This window comes from Puma concolor, chromosome A2, assembly GCF_028749965.1.
Source record: "Puma concolor isolate L17-30 chromosome A2, mPumCon1.1.hap2, whole genome shotgun sequence".
Classification (NCBI taxonomy): Eukaryota; Metazoa; Chordata; class Mammalia; order Carnivora; family Felidae; genus Puma; species Puma concolor.
Window position 1 is genome coordinate 166,506,194 of NC_141668.1, and position 18,579 is coordinate 166,524,772.

At 47.3% G+C, this 18,579-nt stretch overlaps 1 protein-coding gene across 9 annotated transcripts in view; it reads left to right on the top strand.

Annotated features, from left to right (window-relative positions):
- The window catches only part of HNRNPM (heterogeneous nuclear ribonucleoprotein M), a 40,546-nt gene extending 22,106 nt beyond the window's left edge, over positions 1–18,440 (top strand). For 2 of the 9 annotated variants that reach the window (XM_086699267.1, XM_086699262.1), the window contains 9 exons: positions 517–577; positions 3,573–3,674; positions 4,941–4,985; positions 5,445–5,522; positions 8,990–9,088; positions 12,858–12,911; positions 14,913–15,715; positions 16,324–16,375; positions 18,015–18,440. In XM_086699267.1, coding sequence (XP_086555393.1) covers positions 517–577; positions 3,573–3,674; positions 4,941–4,985; positions 5,445–5,522; positions 8,990–9,088; positions 12,858–12,911; positions 14,913–15,715; positions 16,324–16,375; positions 18,015–18,178 — 1,458 coding nt within the window. In that variant the 3' untranslated portion in view covers positions 18,179–18,440. The remainder of the gene's footprint in view (positions 1–516; positions 578–3,572; positions 3,675–4,940; positions 4,986–5,444; positions 5,523–8,989; positions 9,089–12,857; positions 12,912–14,912; positions 15,716–16,323; positions 16,376–18,014) is intronic. The other 7 variants (XM_025916513.2, XM_025916509.2, XM_086699264.1 and 4 more) reach the window with 5 other exon arrangements.
- The last annotated feature ends 139 nt before the right edge of the window (positions 18,441–18,579 follow it).

An 18,579-nucleotide genomic window follows, 5' to 3' on the forward strand; every position in this document is an offset into this window, starting at 1 on the left:
GTTGTGACTGTAAGTCTTTGATTCACACAGCCTTTCAGGTTCTGTTGAAGCGCTTCATTGTAAACATCATCCCTGCTTTGGCTGTGCCAGGATAATAGTGAATTAATACAAGCACGACTAGAATATGCTGAGGGCAATCTGGTGAGGGCTCAGATTCAAGAAGAAAATAAAGGGAACTGTAAAGGGATATTTTAGCTACTTTAAGCATTCAGTTTAGTGTTTTGAATAGATTATTGCTTTACATGGCTTAAAAAGCATGAAGATACAGCGTGAGAGTCTTTCCCTTACTTTGTGCCCAGGTCCCTTTCATCCCCCCTAGTAACGTGGATGCATATTTTTGTCCTTCTTTTTACATAAGGGTGCAAGTACTCTGTGTATTTCTTTTTGTACTTGTATGTTATTTCGTGGCATGGGTAGATCATAATTTAGCTAGTCCTCTGTCATTGGGAGTTGTGTCCATCTGTTGTTGTTGTAAGCTGTGCTTTAATACTGAGATTTACTCACTTTCTCTTTCAGGATGAGAGGGCCCTACCAAAGGGAGATTTTTTCCCTCCTGAGCGTCCACAGCAACTTCCCCGTAAGTGTCTCCGTATGGCTTAGTTTTTGAATTTGATCCAATACTGACCGGAGAACTACACTTACCCTCGAGCTTGCGCCATGTGATTCTGCAGTGCTCTTGATCATTCTTGAGGGAAAGGTTCAAAAAGGGGTTTGTGGTAATTTTTTTTCCCCCTGTAGATTCTAAAGGGTGAAATACGAGCAGAGAGATTCACAACTTAGGAAGGGTGGTTAGGATTACTCTGTGGTGAGGCAGACTACATCCTCTAGGATGTAGTTGGGTGTTTTGAAAGTGTCCTATGGAAGGAAGAACCAGAAACTGGAAAGGAATTAAAATCAGGTTGCCCGTGGGATCAGAAGAGATTGGTTAGCATGGTATGGCTCAGCGTGGTTCCACTCTTAGGTATACGTTGAAGAACTGAAAACTGTGTCTCCATAAACATTCATGTGGGTGTTCCTAGCACCGTGATTCCAGTTGATAAATGGATAGAAGTGGTAAGTTTATATGATGGAGCATTACTCAGCCATAAAAAGGAACCAAGTACTGATACCTGCCACGACGTGGATGCACCTTGATTCCATCTGTAGGAAATGTCCAAAAAAAAGACAAATCCACCTACAGAAAGTAGATTAGTGGTTGCCAGGGGAGAGGGGTAAGTGGAGAGTTGTTTTTGGGGTGATGACAGTGTTTTGGAATTAGATGAGGGTGATAGTTGTATGTACGAAAAATCACTGAACTGTACACTTTGAATGGGGGCATCTTATGTGAAGTACGGTGATCCATATTTTTATATGGGGTCACGTGAAACATCCAGGTGAAAGTCTGTCCTGTGACAGGGAAGACTAGGTGACCAGTCACCTCGAAGATGGAAGTGGTGCATATTAGTGAAGCCTTAGGCCCTCTTTCTGACAAGCCCACAGGGCTGTGCGGAGCCTGGGCATAGGCAGCAGTGAGAGTGCTGGCCTCCAGCAGCAAGAAGGGCTGGGGAGTCCGTAGGAAGCATGGGAGTTAGGTGGCCGTGGGAGGTGAGGGGCTTGCTTGTGCTATGTTGGGAGAACTTCCTAGCAGATGAGGCAGTTGGGGTGGGTGTCTGTTTGGAGGGCCAGGGAGTGTCTCTGGTCTGGAGTGGGGACTCAGGCCTAAGGCCCAGCATCAGATGGATTGAATGAGAGCCTAGACAAGAACACTAACAGGAGTGCCTTTGTGGTTTAACATTATTGGAAGCATAAATGAGGCAGATTTCGAGGGGAGGTCAGAGGCTTCAAGAATAGATGGCTTAGTTGAAAATTTAATATATATTTTTTTTAAACGTTTATTTATTTTTGAGACAGAGAGAGAGAGAGAGCATGAATGGGGGAGGGTCAGAGAGAGAGGGAGACACAGAATCTGAAACAGGCTCCAGGCTCCGAGCTGTCAGCACAAAGCCCGACACGGGGCTTGAACTCACGGACCACGAGATCATGACCTGAGCCGAAGTCAGCCGCTTAACCGACTGAGCCACCCAGGCGCCCCGAAAATTTAATATTTTTTAGAGAAGTACCACATATCCTTGCCCTAATCAATGTGGTCACTTGCCATGATCACTCAGGATCAGAGTGATGGCTCTTACTGACGTTTGTGCCTAGAGGAAGTGGGATGAGGGCTGTTTGAGAGCCTTGGCTGGCACAGATTGGGCCCCAGGGAGCCCATTATCCATGACTCTTGGTCTCCCAGCACATTTCAGAGGGTTGACTTCAAAATCTTCAGTGCCTTAGGGAGTAAGTAACCTTGGTGATCTCTCGCTTGCTGTTTCTATGCAGTTTAAAAACACTAGTCTGTTAAAACAGATTAAATATCTGGGAACTGGCATCAAGGTTCTTTTTAAGGTATTATTATTACTTTTAATGAACTTGGTTACCATTTAAAACCTGGTCTTGGTTTAAGCGTCAGGCCAGGGTCGCTCAGAGCATCGCAAGTGTCTTGCACTGTCTGGTCTTGTTCGCTCTTTTGAGACCAGTCTGTATTCTGTATTCTTACATCCCTGCTTGTGTGTGTGGGCATGGAGTTGAGAGCGGACTGGGTATTGATCCACAGGTTAGGAAGCTTTCTGGGCAGAAGAGAACAGTAGTTTCATTGTCGCTACAACCACCTGTAGAGTCAGAATAGTGTATGCCCAGTGTATTAACTCGCTGGTTTATTCCATTGTTTTTTCTTGGGGAAAGTCCTTTGGGCTACCAGGTTGTGAGGTGGTGATTGGGCACATTTGCACTGCTGGCCACCCGATGTCCTTAATTGCCTTATTTATTTGTTTAAGTTTATTCATTTTGGGAGAGAGCAAGCAGGGGACAGGCAGAGAGGGAGGGAGAGAATCCCAAGCAGGCTCTGCACTGTCAGCACGGAGCCTGATGCAGGGCTCGAACCCATGAAATGTTGAGACCAAGACCTGAGCTGAAACCAAGAGTCGGATGCTTAACCGGCTGAGCCACCCAGGCGCCCCTCCTTTTTAACCTTTTAAAAAATGTTTATTTTTGAGAGAGAGCATGAGAGGGGGAGGGACAGAGAGAAGGGGAGACAGAGGATCTGAAGCGGGCTCCATGCTGACAGCAGAGAGCCTGATTTGGGGCTCAAACTCAAAAACCGTGGGATTATGACCTGAGCTAAAAGTCAGACGCTTAACTGACTGAGCCACCCAGGTGTCCCCTTAATTGCCTGTTTTAATTAAACATTTCTCAATTTGAGATTTGGGGAAATGAATAAGTGTCTGTGATTCTTACATTTGAGTTGTTCATAATTCTCTGTAATTTCCAGTTGCTTTTGTTTTATACATAGCACAAACTCTAATCTGCAATTGCATATGAAAAGTTACGCCTTGAAAGGGATAGCTCCCAAAAGCCCTGGGCTTGCTCTTGGAGGTGGGTGGACTGGAATGGAGTGTGACATTTACAACACAGTATAAACAAAGACTCTTTTTGCTTTGGAAGGTCATGGTTTTCTAAGTGGAATCTACACTTCCGACTTTCTCTTTTCCTTTCAGATGGGCTTGGTGGTATTGGCATGGGGTTGGGCCCAGGAGGACAGCCGATCGATGCCAATCACCTGAATAAAGGCATTGGCATGGGAAACATAGGACCCGCAGGTGAGAACTACAGTGTGCTTTGGAGATTTCTGGGGAAGTTAGTTTTTCAAATTATTGGGATAATTGGATGTTGAGTGCTTCAAATGGAATAAAGATTTAATTGGGGCAGAATTTCTTCCTTACTCCTCTCTCATTCATTTTGATAAAAGCAGTATTTTGTGTTTTTACTGAATTGAATCCTCTTTTCTAAAGTTATACTTTTGCATTTTGTCCTTGCATGACCTTCTGAGCTGAGGTAGTTACGCTATTCCCTATTCGATAAAAGGAGGCAGGCCAGAGAGTTGGTCTTGCTCAAGGTCACATTATCAGTTAGTGACACACTGTAGATCCCCTGACCGTGGGACTACAGCACTGCAGCACTGCCGCAGTCTGTTACCCAGACACCCTTAGGCTCTTGCCTGATGGTGATAATGGCTTGTAGAGGTGGGGGCATTGGCGGATACAAAAAAGCACAGGAGGGCCTCATTGCATGACAGCATAGCTGTCACAGGCCACAAAGACATAGTGTTGAGTGTTGTCTTTGTTCAAGATGATAAATAGCTAATGAATAAAAACTTTGTGGAGAATATACTTTAAATTTTGCTGTTCAGCATTTTCATTCTGTGCAATGAGGTGTTTATATACTATTAAGAACGATTTCATTTTTATGACCACAGACTTAACGGCTGTCTTTCTTGAAATCCTTTGAATTGCAGCCTGGATGCCCCTTCACTCCACTTCTGTCAGTTCTGCATATCCCTTGTCTCCCTCCCAGATTAAACTCTGGGCTGACCTCAGCACCCTCAGCCATCACCTCAGCTGGCCCTACCAGTCTGATGGCCACTCCCCTAACACCTAAGAAGAAAGTCTGGTGTTTTTAGGAACTGCTTTTTATTTAGAGAATTTTATCTTTGAAAGGGGTTTTTAAATCTACTTATGTTCCCTAAAATAAGCTTATAAAAAAGTGCTCTCCACTTTGTACCTGGTTAGTTATATATCATGTTTAACGTGGTCTGATTTGGGTAGTTGTTAAAATTGTATGTGGACCCTACAGAATTTTGAGTCACGTGATTATTTTGTTAAAGACTAACGTTTCTTGGAATGTGATAGTGTTGCAGGGGAGATGGTAGGACCGCTTTCCCCCTTTTCCTTGACAACTAAAATATACTCCTGATCAGGGATATTTTTTGTTCATTTGATGGTTTGGAATTTCCTATGCTTTTTAAGTTCAAACGTTACTTACTACTTTGACATAATTTTAGTTTGCATTGACTTTTTCTTTTTAAGGAATGGGAATGGAAGGCATAGGATTTGGCATAAATAAAATGGGAGGTAAGAGATTTAAAATGAAGTACAAATGTAATCACTTTTAGGTATGGTTTTCTCTCACCTTTCCTCTTTCTTTTTCCTTAAGCCTTGCATGAATTCTCACTTTCGGTTTTCTGAAAGTTTGAGTCTAGAAATTAATTTTACCTGTCAGTCTTTCCTAGTGGGTATCTTGGCTTTTGGTCTGGCTTTCTCACTAACTAGCTCTGTGACCTTGGGCAAATCACTCCATCTCTCTGGGCCTCTTTTTACTTGTCTGTTGAGGGGGTGGATCAGATCAGCGTTTTGAAGATGGTGGTTTCCAGGCAAGGGCACTAGCATTTTTTTCCCCCAAAGTCCTTACGCTTGGTAAGGAAGTTCCTGGCAGAAAACACCCAAAGTGAAACTCACAAAAACATCTTTCTTTTCCTGATGAGTGTAAGCGGTCTCATTGGGATGGTGCTCAAATGTGGATATCTCTTGCAGGAATGGAGGGACCTTTTGGTGGCGGTATGGAAAACATGGGTCGATTTGGCTCTGGGATGAACATGGGCAGAATAAATGGTAAGACTTGGGTTTCCTTCCTGTGTGCACCTGCCCTCTGCTGGTTGTTGTCTCCTGGGCGACTGTGAGGCAGCACACCCATTTTCAGTGAATAAGATTTGCCCCTTCCACTTTTCTTGACGAATCCAGTGTCTTTGAATTGCCTTATTTGAAATCATAAGTTTGTTTCCGAAGCTAGACTTGCTGGTAGGTAAGTGTTAATCCCCTTAGCCACTGAACTGTGTTCTGAATCTCCCCAGTAATTACCCAGAAAATTCTAGAGCTTTTTTATTGCCTCCAGCACTAGCAGGCATCCTGTAGACACATTTGTGGTTATGTTTTGCATACTTTAAAATCATCTTCAAGTGTGAGGGATTAGTTTTAGTTTCTTTGGAGTTTTTGATCAAGTTCATCTCTCTCCTGGAGTGCTGGACTGCGTCAGTTCATGAGCATCTGCTCTGAGAACTTGGAGTTGTGAGCAGAGACAGTGATTTAGCTCAGCATTTCCATAGTGAGAATTTTGGTGTATTTCAGACCTGCTATCCCTTTCGACCCCTTAACAGAAATTCAGTGGTATTAGTTATCATTGTAACCGTGTGTTTTGTTCAGTCCTTGCAAGAACCACATGATTCGTAGGTACTTTTACCACCATTTCATCAGAAACTGAGGCCCGGAGAGTGACTTGCCTAAGGTCACATGGCTAGTGATATTGGGAGATGGGTCCCGGTATCTGGCGGAGCCTGCCCTTCAGAACTGCCTTCCGCGTGGGCGTCAGCCCCTCCTCAGTGGGCCTGCAGAGTGTGCCTTGAGAAGCCCCACAGTCTGTCTTTCTGAAATTCTCTAGGGGTTGGTGGACTCTTTTACCCCCACCTGTGGGGATGATGCTGCCCTTATACACACAAACTTCCCTGAGGAAGGTCATTGAAGATTTGCATGTAAATGTTTCTTTTCTGACCTGCAGTATCATGTAATGTGAAGATCGAGTTAGAGCAACTGAGAGTCTTACTAGGATGGACCTTACTAACTATCAAACTGGAAAGAAAGATATTTCTCATGCATAAACTGTCCTTCTCCATGGGGTTGTCTTGTTCTAGATAATGGTAAAAAGATGTAGGGAAGTCCTCACCAGTAGTCAGGAATGAAGGGACAAGGGCCTGAGTTTGCAGGGTGCTTTCAAGCCAGCCTGTCGTTCATAGTGTGTATTATGGGAATTTTAATAAAAAGAGTTGGAGGAGTCTGGCTTGGTAAAGTGTTTGCTCAAAACAGATGAGTCCGCAGGAAGGAGGTAACATTGTTGCTCTGAGGAGTGGAGTGATGTGACTTAGAGGCGGACGGCCGGAAGTGAGCTGGGGCTGTGCTGAGCTGTGTGGGCAAAGTCCTTGGTAACCTGGCAGGTGGAAGGCAGCAGCCACAGTTCTGAGCCTGGTGATCAAAGGGTTCCGAGTGCAGATTCTCGTGGGGAGCAACAATGGAGGATGTGTTGAGATGCAGTGCTCTTAGATGTTCTCACATACAGATACTCAGTCCTTCCATGTCCTCCTCGACAGCAGAGAACAGGGACTTCTTCCACTTGAGCTGTGTTCTGGGATTTGAGTGAGTCAACGTAATCACAGAGGGAAATTGATAAAGATGTTTTGGGTTTGATATTTAATTGGCGACTATAATCCATCTGTTCTGGTCACAGGTGCTGATATCAGACTGGCCCTGAGATTCTGATTTCTAATCAGTCAAAGTAGAGGTCAAGTCCTAATAGAATGGATGCTTAGGAATTACAGATTAAAAAACCAAATCCCAAACAATGATTTGATGCAATATTTGACAATGAAAACACTTCCATTTTGGGGGGGATTACATTGGAATTCACAGGGAGTTCCCTGAACTGCAGAGACTGCTGACAGTTGGGAAGATGACTTCTGAGGCCATTGTCATATTACTGCCTGCACATGACTTCCCTTATCTCCAGGGGGCAGAGTGCTGCCGTCTTCATGCCCTTATGATAGGGATTAAAGGAGTGCAGCAGAGCTCTGTCTGTTACGGTGCCAGTGTGGGACTCCTGCTATGCCTGCCACATGCAAGCTCCCACAAGTTAGTTACCTTTTCAGCAGATGGCATGCCACCAACCTGTGACCTTCGGTGGGGTCTGTTCACACTATGAATAGCACGTCTACCGTTGCTAAATGAGGCATTTCTGATTCATAGTGCTAGCCTGCTTCCACATCTTCAGTAGACTTATTTCATTGAAAGTATAAGGGCTTGAGCTGCATAGAACCAATTTTGGCAGTTGCACAATTGAAGGCGATTGTTTGCCTGATTTCTAAGGAGCAAGATTAATTAGGTTTTTTGTTTTTGTTTTTTTTTAATTTTTAACGTTTATCTATTTGAGAGAGAGAGGAGAATCCTAAGCAGGCACCATGCTATCAGCACAGAGCTGGATGCAGGGCTCGATCTCACCAACTGTGGGATCATGACCTGAGCTGAAACCTGGAGTTGGATGCTTAACTGACTGAGCCACCCAGGAGCCCCAAGACCTTTGTTTTATTTTAAATTTAATTTTTTTTTTTTTTTTTAACATTTATTCCTTTTTTGAGAGAGAGTGAGCGGGGGAAGGACAGAGAGAGAGGGAGACACAGAATCCGAAGCAGGCTCCAGGCTCTGAGCTGTCAGCACAGAGCCTGATGCGGGGCTTGAACTCATGAACTGTGAGATTATGACCTGAGCCGAAGTCGAATGCTTAACCAACTGAGCCACCCAGGTGCCCCTGTTTTGTTTGTTTGTTTGTTTTGTTTTTTTTAAGGCATTGCAAAAACGTAACTCTTGCTGTGAATGTAGAAAAAAGTAATGAAGTTACCAGTGTCCTTGTGTAGAGGAGACCACTACAGTTGATCCTGGAGAAGGCATGTTATACTGCAGGGATGTTTCTGGATTCTCCTTGGATGTGCTTGTGTTAGGAGAGTTTGGGTTTTTGCATTGGGTTTATAGGTTCCAGCCTTTGCCTCGTCCCATAGCAGGCAGGTGGCCTTGGTCAGGTTACTAAGTCATTTGAGCCTTAGTTTCTTTGTTAAAGGGGCCATGATGGTGGAGGGTGATAGAGGTGTGCAGGCTGTTGGGCGGATTCCGTGGACTGCTGGCGCCCCCCGGAACGCTGTGGGTGGGGCGGGGTGCTTGGGAAGTAACCGAGAGCTGTAGCTGCTGCTTCCTGTGACACAGCGTGGATGCAGCCCATTGCTGTAGTGGCTTGGTGTAGCCACCGTGTGACTGTAACGAAAGTCATCAGTTAGTCTTTGGTGGATTGAAGGTAGGTGGTTTGCAAGGGACTCACTTGAGGCGAGGGGACCTTTGTAAGGACTAAGGGATGAGTGATAGTTTCTCCTAGAAAAAGTAAGCGTGCTGACTTGGTGCTGGCTGCTGTGTGCCTGTAATTTGTTTTATTCATGTCTAAAGCACAGAGGGATTCCTGGAAAGGCCTAGGGTAATGATTTCTTCCACAGAGATGGAGCGTGGCTTGGGTGGAGGATTTGAGAGAGACTTTGCCAGAAACAAGATGGGAATGTTTCGAAGCTCTGGACAGCCCCATGGCAGAGGCTTGGGTAAGAAGGCCCCACGTGAGCGGGGCTCATGCTCAGCTCAGAGGTTCTTTCTTAAGCAGAGTCTGCTATCTTTCCATCGTCTTTTAAAACATTGTTTTCTGGACTTAGGTAAAAGCTTTTGGTCCTTGAATTTTTTATTCGTATCAATAGCACCAGTTTCCTTTATAGTCTTTTCAAATGGCTTCTTTGGCTGCATCGGTATAAGGTGTTTGCTTGCCGAGGGAGTTAAAGCTGCTGCATTTACACAGCAGTGGCTATCTAGTGCGGTAGTGGCTTCTGAGGCCCTGCCGAGCGGGATGTGAGTCCCCTTGTCCAGGGCGCCATGGTGCTCTAGTTGGCGGATGGTGTGGTGTGATTGCTGGTGCCTTTACAAGAGGCCTCAGGGAACTAGAGACGTGTTCTGGTGCTGGAAGGCCTGGAGTATTGGGCCTAAGTGCAGAGAAACTTTCGTTTCAGTTTTGATTGCATTGCCCGGAGTGTCTCTCCCCTCCCTGCTGTTTTGAGTTTAGATGTTTCTGAGAATCTGTCAGCTTAGTTCTTCGTGAGTATGATGCAAAGAGATTGTCCATTTCTGCACTGTTAAGTTTGTTTCTGTCCAAGCAGAGTTGGAGCATCGGTCCGCCCTCTTCCCCCATCTTTACCTGCTTCTCATTCTGTGCAGATGTGAGGCTGCTAGGTGGCTGCCGCAGAGGGCTCAGCCTCTGTCTTTAGGGGACCCATTGAGTTAGGTGTGAGGTTTTAAGCTCCTTTTTGTCTTGTTTGTGTTAGTTGTATTCTTAGAATTTATGAAGGCTGTAGAAAGATTCATCATCCAGTTCATCAGTGAGACAAGATTCTTCTGTGGATTATCTCTGGGACTCCCATCCTCTTTGTGTTTGTGTTCTCCATGGAAACCAGGAACTATTAGAAACTGTTTTCCTTTTACTCTGAGTTTGGGGAGACTTCTATTTCTTTTTCCCTCCCCGCATGTGAGGTAGCTGGAAGGACTGACTTTCTTGTGTCTTACCAGGCGGGTAGTGACGATTTACTTTTTTTTTTTTGTATGTTTGATATGACTGTCTATAACTTTATTCTAGATTATTTCAAATTTGTAGAATATGGGGGATGAATTCATAATCTGTATGCGACTAGGTCAGTTAAAAGTTTCTTACTGTCTGACTGGCTTTGCTTTTTGTGTCATGGAATGGCCGGGTGTTTTGTTTTTACTTATTTTTTTATTAAAAAAAATTTTTTTATTATTAAAATTTTTTTTTTTTTTAACGTTTATTTATTTTTGAGACAGAGACAGAGCATGAACGGGGGAGGGGCAGAGAGAGAGGGAGACACAGAACCGGAAGCAGGCTCCAGGCTCTGGGCCATCAGCCCAGAGCCCGACGCGGGGCTCGAACTCACCGACCACGAGATCGTGACCTGAGCTGAAGTCGGACACTTAACCGACTGAGCCACCCAGGCGCCCCCCCCAAAAAAATTTTTTTTTTGAGATTTATTTTTGAGAGAGAGAGAGAGAGACAGAGTGTGAGCGGGGGAGGGGCAGAGAGAGAGGGAGACACAGAATCTGAAACAGGCTCCACGCTCTGAGCTGTTGGCACACAGCCCGATGCGGGGCTTGAACTCACCGACCACGAGATCATGACCTGAGCTGAAGTTGGACACTTAACCGACTGAGCCACCCAGGTGCCCCAAGAATGGCTGGGTAGTTTCAAAAAGGCTGCAAGTAGCGATTTGTGGAAACTGAGGTGAGAAGAACAAGATGGCACATGGCTTTGCTCCCACAGGCACTTGTTCTTGCCCTGAGCCTTTAATCCTTTGCCCCTCTGTGGTGCCTCTCACCTCCGTGATGAGGCTGGCAGCCTTCACCTCGTTCCTCGCAGAGGTGCGGGAGGTGGATCTGGTGAGGTCGTTACTTCTCGTGGCAGCAGGAGAGTCTTGTGTCCTGACCTGAATAGAGGTGTCATCTTGTAGGCCTTGCTGTCTCCTGCTACTTTGCCATCCCTCCCTTGTCTCTCTGTGCTGAGGCCTTGCACAGTGACAGGGGCAGGAGCAGAGGGCTTTGTTCTGGAATTTCTGTTGCTCCTTGTGGTCAGACCCACTTTAGTAAAAGCGTCTTTGTACCAAATAAGTTTAAGTTGGGTTTTCAGACTAGGATTTTTTGTTTTGTTTTTTTTTTTATATTCAGTTCTTGATCCCCCCCCCCCCCCCCCCCGCACCCGCAAGTGGAATCATTTTGGTGGTATTTTCTGTAGGACCTCCCCATTCATTGTCCCTTCTATCAAGGCAGTAGATCTTTGCCCTGGTTTCTGCAGGCCACTGTACTTGGTGGTACAGGGAGATAGTTGTGTGTTTCTTGATCTCGAAGGAGGTGATGGCAGCTGTGGAGGTGATGCCCGGTGGCTCAGGGCAGCACCAGAGGCCCCTCCGGTAGAAGAGGCCTAGTGAGGGTGCCAGTGGAAATGTTGGTTCCTTGGCCCTTGGCAGCCATGTGAGCACCACCCAAAGGTGATCGTTTTCTCTCTGTGTTAAGATTTGAAAAAGCACTGCTCTGGGTGGTTGATAGAAGTGCTCTGTTCAGAGAGCATGGGATCCAAGCAGGAATACAAAAAGATGAGTGCAGGAGATGTGGTTTAAGCTGGAGGGGCTGGGTGTCTGAGAGGGTTCAGCATAGGTAGAGGGCGTGCTGGCAGATAAAGAGGGCTGACAGCATCCGATGCAGAGGTTTGGAGGTGAGGGTCTACCTGCGGTGGGGAGAACAGGTTCAAGTCATAGGACAGGGAGGTCTTTGCCCATGAAAAGAATTTGTCCTTTCTCTTTAAATCAGTGGTGGGCTGATGATGAAGGATGTGTGCAGGAATAGTTTGATCTAAGTGCCGTTTTAGGAAGGTGAACCTAGGCCTGGGTATGCTGAGCAGGATCACAGGTGTCACGGAGGAATAAGTGAGCCCTGTGCTCGCAGGCTGGAGGTGTGTGCTTCCCTGTGTCCTTCCTTTAGCAGGTAGCACCAGAAACAGCTGTGGGCTCAGGGTTACTCTCTGTGGTCATGGGCCTAAAATGAGGTGTGCAGACAGACTTTAAAGGTTCGGATGAATTGTTGGCAAGCAGGCGACAGTGTTTTCTCCTTTGGACGAGGTGTTGGATGAGTTTTGGATGTGTTGGGGGTTTTATTTTCCTGAAGCTTTGTCACGTTAGTCAGCATCACCCCCAGCTCCTTCCAGGTGGGGCTGGTGGGCTCAGCTGGCTGGAGTCCCTGCACGACTCAATGAGGTCACGCTTCAGTGCTGCGGGCGGTTGCTGCTGCGTTTCAGGGTTTGGGCAGCGAGTGTAAGTAACTACAGCTTTAGTTTGCTCTAAAGGACAACCGTGAGGTGTTGGTTGGATCTGGGAGGATGAGCGCAGGCTTCAGTGTGAGCGCTGAGGGTCTGGACTGCTTGAGAAAACTGCTGCTGGCCCCATTCTTGCTCTGACTTCCTCACTTTCAGTTCATTGGTGCACACTGGTCTTCCTTAGCTCCGCTGGATGCATTCCCAGATGGTGTTGCCAGCTGGGCCTCAGACTCTGGAGCTACATGGGATCCTAATATCATGACCCATCATCAAGGACTTAACAGTTTTCCAGTAAAATGATCTTGTCTCTGTGTGTGTATTTCTTAACCCCTTCCCCTGTCCCTTGTTTTATTTTTAAATTAGTAATATTCTTACTCTGGAATCTGTAATAAACAAGTTTCTGTTACCATAGAGAAATTTGGCTAATTTTTTTTTCTTCCTGATTTCCTTAGAAATCCTAAGTAATGCACTGAAGAGAGGAGAGATCATTGCAAAGCAGGGAGGAGGTAGGAAACGCTTAGTTTTGATGTTTTGATTTTTAGAATAGGCTGTTATTAACGGGGATAGTAGAGTGTAGTGGTGAAAAGCACGGGCTCTAAAATAGACTGCCTGGGTGGGAACCAGCTCTGTCTCTTCCTAGCTGTGTGACATTTGGCAAGTTACTGAACCTCTGTTTTCCATACTGTAAAATGGGAATATAATGGTACCTACCTCATAGGGTTGTTGTGCAGAGTAAATGAATTAATGCATAGAAAAGTGTACCTACTAAGTGCTATGTAAGCATTGGCCATTGTCGTTATAATGTCCGTGTAATTTGGGGGTTTGTTTTAAATACTATAAAATTACAAATTCCTAAAAGTAAATACTTAATTACAAAAGCCTACAACTTCCATACCTAACAAATAATTACTGAAGTATTTATATGTACTCTTACTAAGATTCAAAAAATTATAAAGAAAGTAAATCTCTGCAATTGCGCTGCCCTGTGATGAGTATTGTAAACATTTTGGAATATATGCTTCCACTAATGTGCTTTTTTTTAATGGGTAGTTAAAACTAAATGTACTTTTTCAGCTTGATTTCCCCCACCCGTGGCTCTGAGTGTTTTGACATTTCCTTGGTTACTCCACTTGCTGGTTATTTCTGTGGTGTGCTGATTCTAGAACTCCACGTGGGCACCGTTTTTTCCTAGTTCTCTGCTACTGTTGGCATCCGGGGAGTCAGCCTGATTTCTGATCCTCTTGAGCATGCTGCCTACCCTTTCCAGTTATCTTACTTTTTAAAAAAAAAATAGTTCCTAAGAAATTTCTGCTTTGGAAGTCAATATTTGTAAAACCGTGTTTATGTTTTGCCCCTCGGTGTGCTGTTATTAAGTGCTACTAAGGAAACGGGCATGGAGAAGTGGAGTGACGCGAGGTCACTCTGTCCGTTAGAGACGCACTTACAGAAACTGAGTTTCCTCTTGATTTACATGTTGCACCGGGCTGCTCGGATCAGTAATGGGCTGGCTGTGGGCTCAGCTGCCCTTCGTCACAGGCAGGTGGTGCTGGTGGTGGTGAGGTGAGGGGGGATCCTTAGGCTCTGCATGTGGAAAAGTGGTGGGCAGTGGCCTTGGTGGTGGAGCCAGACCCTCCTTGTCCCAAGAGTTATCAGCCGTCACAGGGTCCTGCTGGCAGGGACCTGCCAGCATGTGTCCAGCTGAACCATGGCACTGAGAACTGATCTGAGGCTGTTTGTAGAATCCACTCTGCAGTGCCATCGACTTCTTTCCTTGAAGGCCAGCAGAGTAGTTACACACAAGTCATTCAGTGGTTTTCCTCACAGAGTAAGGTTCCCCGGAAGTGGCTGTCTGTTCGTCTAGACATAGAGGATCTCTACTGGTGTTTGTTTTCTTTATTTCTTAGTAATTATGTGGCCGTATACTAGCTTCTTTATGCCTAGAGGTGCTAAGGAAGTTCAGCCAGACTGGCCACCAGCATGCATCTGAGAGAGGGATGAGCTGGGAGAGGATAAAGGTTGTGAGGGATTTGAATTGTCCCATACAATTCAAGTAAATCCATTACACTGGCTGACTGAGTGGGGGTTTTGGAGCTTCCTCCCTTGAGAGCATTTCTCAGTGTCTGGTGGTGGGAAGAGCTCAGGTTCCCTGAAATTGACCACTGTGGCTCACAGAGCTAGTTTACGAGTTCTGGAACTTCCGAAGTAACGTGGAGAACATTTTTTGACACAGGAGCTCCAGGGTGGATTTTTTTCCCTTTTTAAATTTTATTATGGAAATTTCAGCTGTGGCACAGAAATAGGAAGAATGGTGTCCTCGCTACCCTGCCTTAACAGTTGTCCACATTTGAGGGGTGTCTCATGATAAATTGTCGTGGGACTTAATTCCTGAACTGTGGTTGAGTTTGTGGAGTGCCCCGGTCTCTGTACCCAGGTCACCTTTCTGGCGTGGTGGTGCACATAGTGTGCAAGTCCCTGATATTTGCCTGTGTTTTGTGTCCTTGTTTCAGGTGGAGGTGGAGGCAGTGTCCCTGGGATCGAGAGGATGGGCCCTGGCATTGACCGCATTGGGGGTGCCGGCATGGAGCGCATGGGCGCAGGCCTGGGCCATGGCATGGATCGCGTGGGCTCCGAAATTGAGCGCATGGGCCTGGTCATGGACCGCATGGGCTCAGTTGAGCGCATGGGCTCGGGCATCGAGCGTATGGGCCCACTGGGCCTCGACCACATGGCCTCCAGCATCGAGCGCATGGGCCAGACCATGGAGCGCATCGGCTCCGGAGTGGAGCGCATGGGTGCCGGCATGGGCTTTGGCCTCGAGCGCATGGCCGCGCCCATCGACCGCGTGGGCCAGACCATTGAGCGCATGGGCTCTGGTGTGGAGCGGATGGGCCCTGCCATCGAGCGCATGGGCCTCAGCATGGAGCGCATGGTGCCCGCAGGCATGGGGGCTGGCCTGGAGCGCATGGGCCCTGTGATGGATCGCATGGCCACCGGCCTGGAGCGCATGGGCGCCAACAACCTGGAGCGCATGGGCCTGGAGCGAATGGGCGCCAACAGTCTCGAGCGCATGGGCCTGGAGCGCATGGGCGCCAACAGCCTGGAGCGCATGGGTCCTGCCATGGGTCCGGCCCTAGGCGCTGGCATTGAGCGCATGGGCCTGGCCATGGGTGGCGGTGGCGGTGCCAGCTTTGACCGCGCCATCGAGATGGAGCGAGGCAACTTTGGAGGAAGCTTCGCAGGTTCCTTTGGCGGAGCTGGAGGCCATGCTCCTGGGGTGGCCAGGAAGGCCTGCCAGATATTTGTGAGAAATGTAAGTGGCTCTTGGGCAGATTCTTGGTGGTGGTATGCACAGAGGGGGAGGGGGCGGGTCGAAGTCAGGGGGGTGCCCCCAGGAGGGGAGCGGAGTAGCAGCGCAGAAGGCCACCTTGCCACTGTCCCCAGAGTTTGGTGCTGGTAGGATCAGGGCAGAACGTAAGAGCACGCGGTATGTGTGCAGCTGGAGCCGGGGCTTCTCGGACTGCTGGGTGGAACCGACCGTGAGCTCAGGAACCCTAGCTGCTTGATTCCCTTGGCTTGATTCCCTTGCCACCTGGGCGTGGCAGACCGAGGGATAAAGGACTGTATCTAAATTCTCTTTCTACCAGATTGACCACCTTCAGCTACTGTCGAGTGGTCTGTGGGCCGCTCACCATAGGCGACTGCATTTTCTGCACGTTGAACAAGGAAGTGTACTTGGTGTGCTGGTTTAGAACCTCATTCCAGGCAGGCTTGTTTTGTTCTCTGCTGATCGTCTCAGTTTGAGATGTTTCTTGGTGCAACAAGAACCACTCCCCCGCCCCCAAGAGACCCTGAGGTTTTATGCATTTAGGGTGTTAGGATTTGGTTGTGTCACTCATCAGTTTCTCCTTTTCCCTTTAGCTCCCATTTGATTTTACATGGAAGATGCTAAAAGACAAATTCAACGAATGTGGTAAGTGTTTGAGAAAAGGCTTTCTAGGTGCTTCCGTGTGTTGTGGCCTCCGAGGTCTTAGCTTGTTAGTGATGCATTTGAGGGGTGAAGCAAAGCTCCCATCCTGGTCTTCACTGCCACTTGCCATGACTCGCGACTGATGGGACTTGCCATTTTTCTGCCCGTGCAGATAGTCAAGCCAGCTGTTGGGTTTCCTTTTATGTGTCAGACACTTCTCACCTGTGTTCTCATGTCAACCTCGTTCTTCTATGGTTTTTGAAAGGAGGTGATGTCCCCGTTTTACAGATGAGTCAGGCAGTCACGTTCCCAAAGTCACATGGCTTCTAAGTGACAAAGCTGAAGAAAACAAATACTGATCTGAGATGAGGTTGCTTTCTACCACAGCACTGTTGGTTCATGCCTCAGAGAGCACTTGCCCAGGAGTTCCCAGGGGTGAGTGTGTGTGTGTGAATGAGGCCTAGGGGCTCTGGTTTCCCGGCACACCAGGCCACCCATTTGGTTCGCTTTGTGGCCAAAAGGAAGTGCAGTTGTCACCGGGTGAACCCCTGCCCCTCACTCACACCACCTCTGTTTTTTTAACCCTGTCAAGTGGGAGCCCCAGGCCTAAGCCAGGAGTCTGGGCGGTTTGCTGGGTCAAGGCTTCCTCAGCGTCTTTACTCATTTCCTGTTTCAGTGTTGGCTCAGATTGCACCACTTTGCTGCTTCTCCTGGTTCTTCTCTTGGGGCAGCTGTTGAGCCATAGCACGCCCTCGTGCCCTCTCCCCACTCCTCAGTTTCTACATTGTACAGTAGGCAGTCTGAAAAGTCAGATTGGATCATGCTGCTCTCCGGCCTGAGAGGCCCGGAGGTACCCGGCTGCCAAAAGAGAAACTCACCAGCCCCTTTGCAACTTAGTCCCTCCTCTTTCATCTCCTTTCTCCTTCCTGTCCCTGAACCCTGAGTTGCAAGTGCCATTTTTCAGAAGTGCTTTATTTCGAGCTGTGATGGCAAGAGTCTTCCTTCTGGTGAAGGTCTTTCAGAACTTTCTGCTGAGAAGCCCTGGAGATGTTGACCTTCCCTCAGGCTGAGTTAATGGCTCTAGAAACGTGGGTCCCTTAGCACAGGCTGCATGGTCCTGTCCTTTGCTCTTCCCCCTTACAGACTTGTTTCATGGTGCTTGACACATACCTGGATGCTTAATCAGTGCTTGAATAAATATGTGAAACCCACTTCCTAATTAGGATGCAGCTTAAACCTGAACAGTACAGAGTGTCCATTGTATCATGATGGCCTTGCAAATGTGGTGTGGGGTCTTGAAGCCCAGGCCTCTGCAAAATTCACCTATAAAGTTGGCTGCACACGGCCCCCCCTTTTAACTCTCTCTAGCGTAAGGGTATGCGCGTGTGAAGCTGCCAGGGGGCCTTGTCACGGGCCGGTCCGATTATCGTCCTTTGGCAGAAGAATGGCAACGTGGCTTGAGGGCCATCGTCTCTGGGTTCCGGCTGCTGCCTTCTGAGCATTCGTGTGCCAGGGCCGCTCTCCCTTTTGACTCTGTCCACCGAAACCCAACAGGTGATCTGGACTGAGTGGAGCCCAGACTGAGGCTGAGCTCTGGGTTTGCCTGATGAGTTGTGGTCTCTTCTTCCCTCCCTGTGCCCAGGCCACGTGCTGTATGCCGACATCAAGATGGAGAACGGGAAGTCCAAGGGGTGCGGTGTGGTTAAGTTTGAGTCGCCAGAGGTGGCTGAGAGAGCCTGCCGGATGATGAATGGGATGAAGCTGAGTGGCCGAGAGATTGATGTTCGAATTGATAGAAATGCTTAAGCAGTTGCCTTTTTTAAACATCGATACCAGACCTCTGAATTTGTATTTTTTCTTGTTAACCATTTTAATTTGTTGGCTGGATGTATAAAGATGTTTAAAAAATTCAGTTGCTTTTTGGGGTAATTTGAATTACTTTTTTAATGACTGGGGTTCCATTTGACTGTTTGCATTGAGATTGCAATGTGCGCAATTTTTTTTGTAGTTGTGGCATCTTGTTGACATCGAATATGACTTTGATAATAAATACCAGTTCCTGAAAAGACGCTTGCTTTTTGCGTGTGTGTTGTGGGGCATCCGCCTGAGGTTCGGGGAGCCAGAACCAGTCTTCCTTCTACCCTTGGAGCTCTGGCCACTGGGGGTCGCATCCCCATCCTTGCTTTGTGTGTGGACGCCGATGGGGG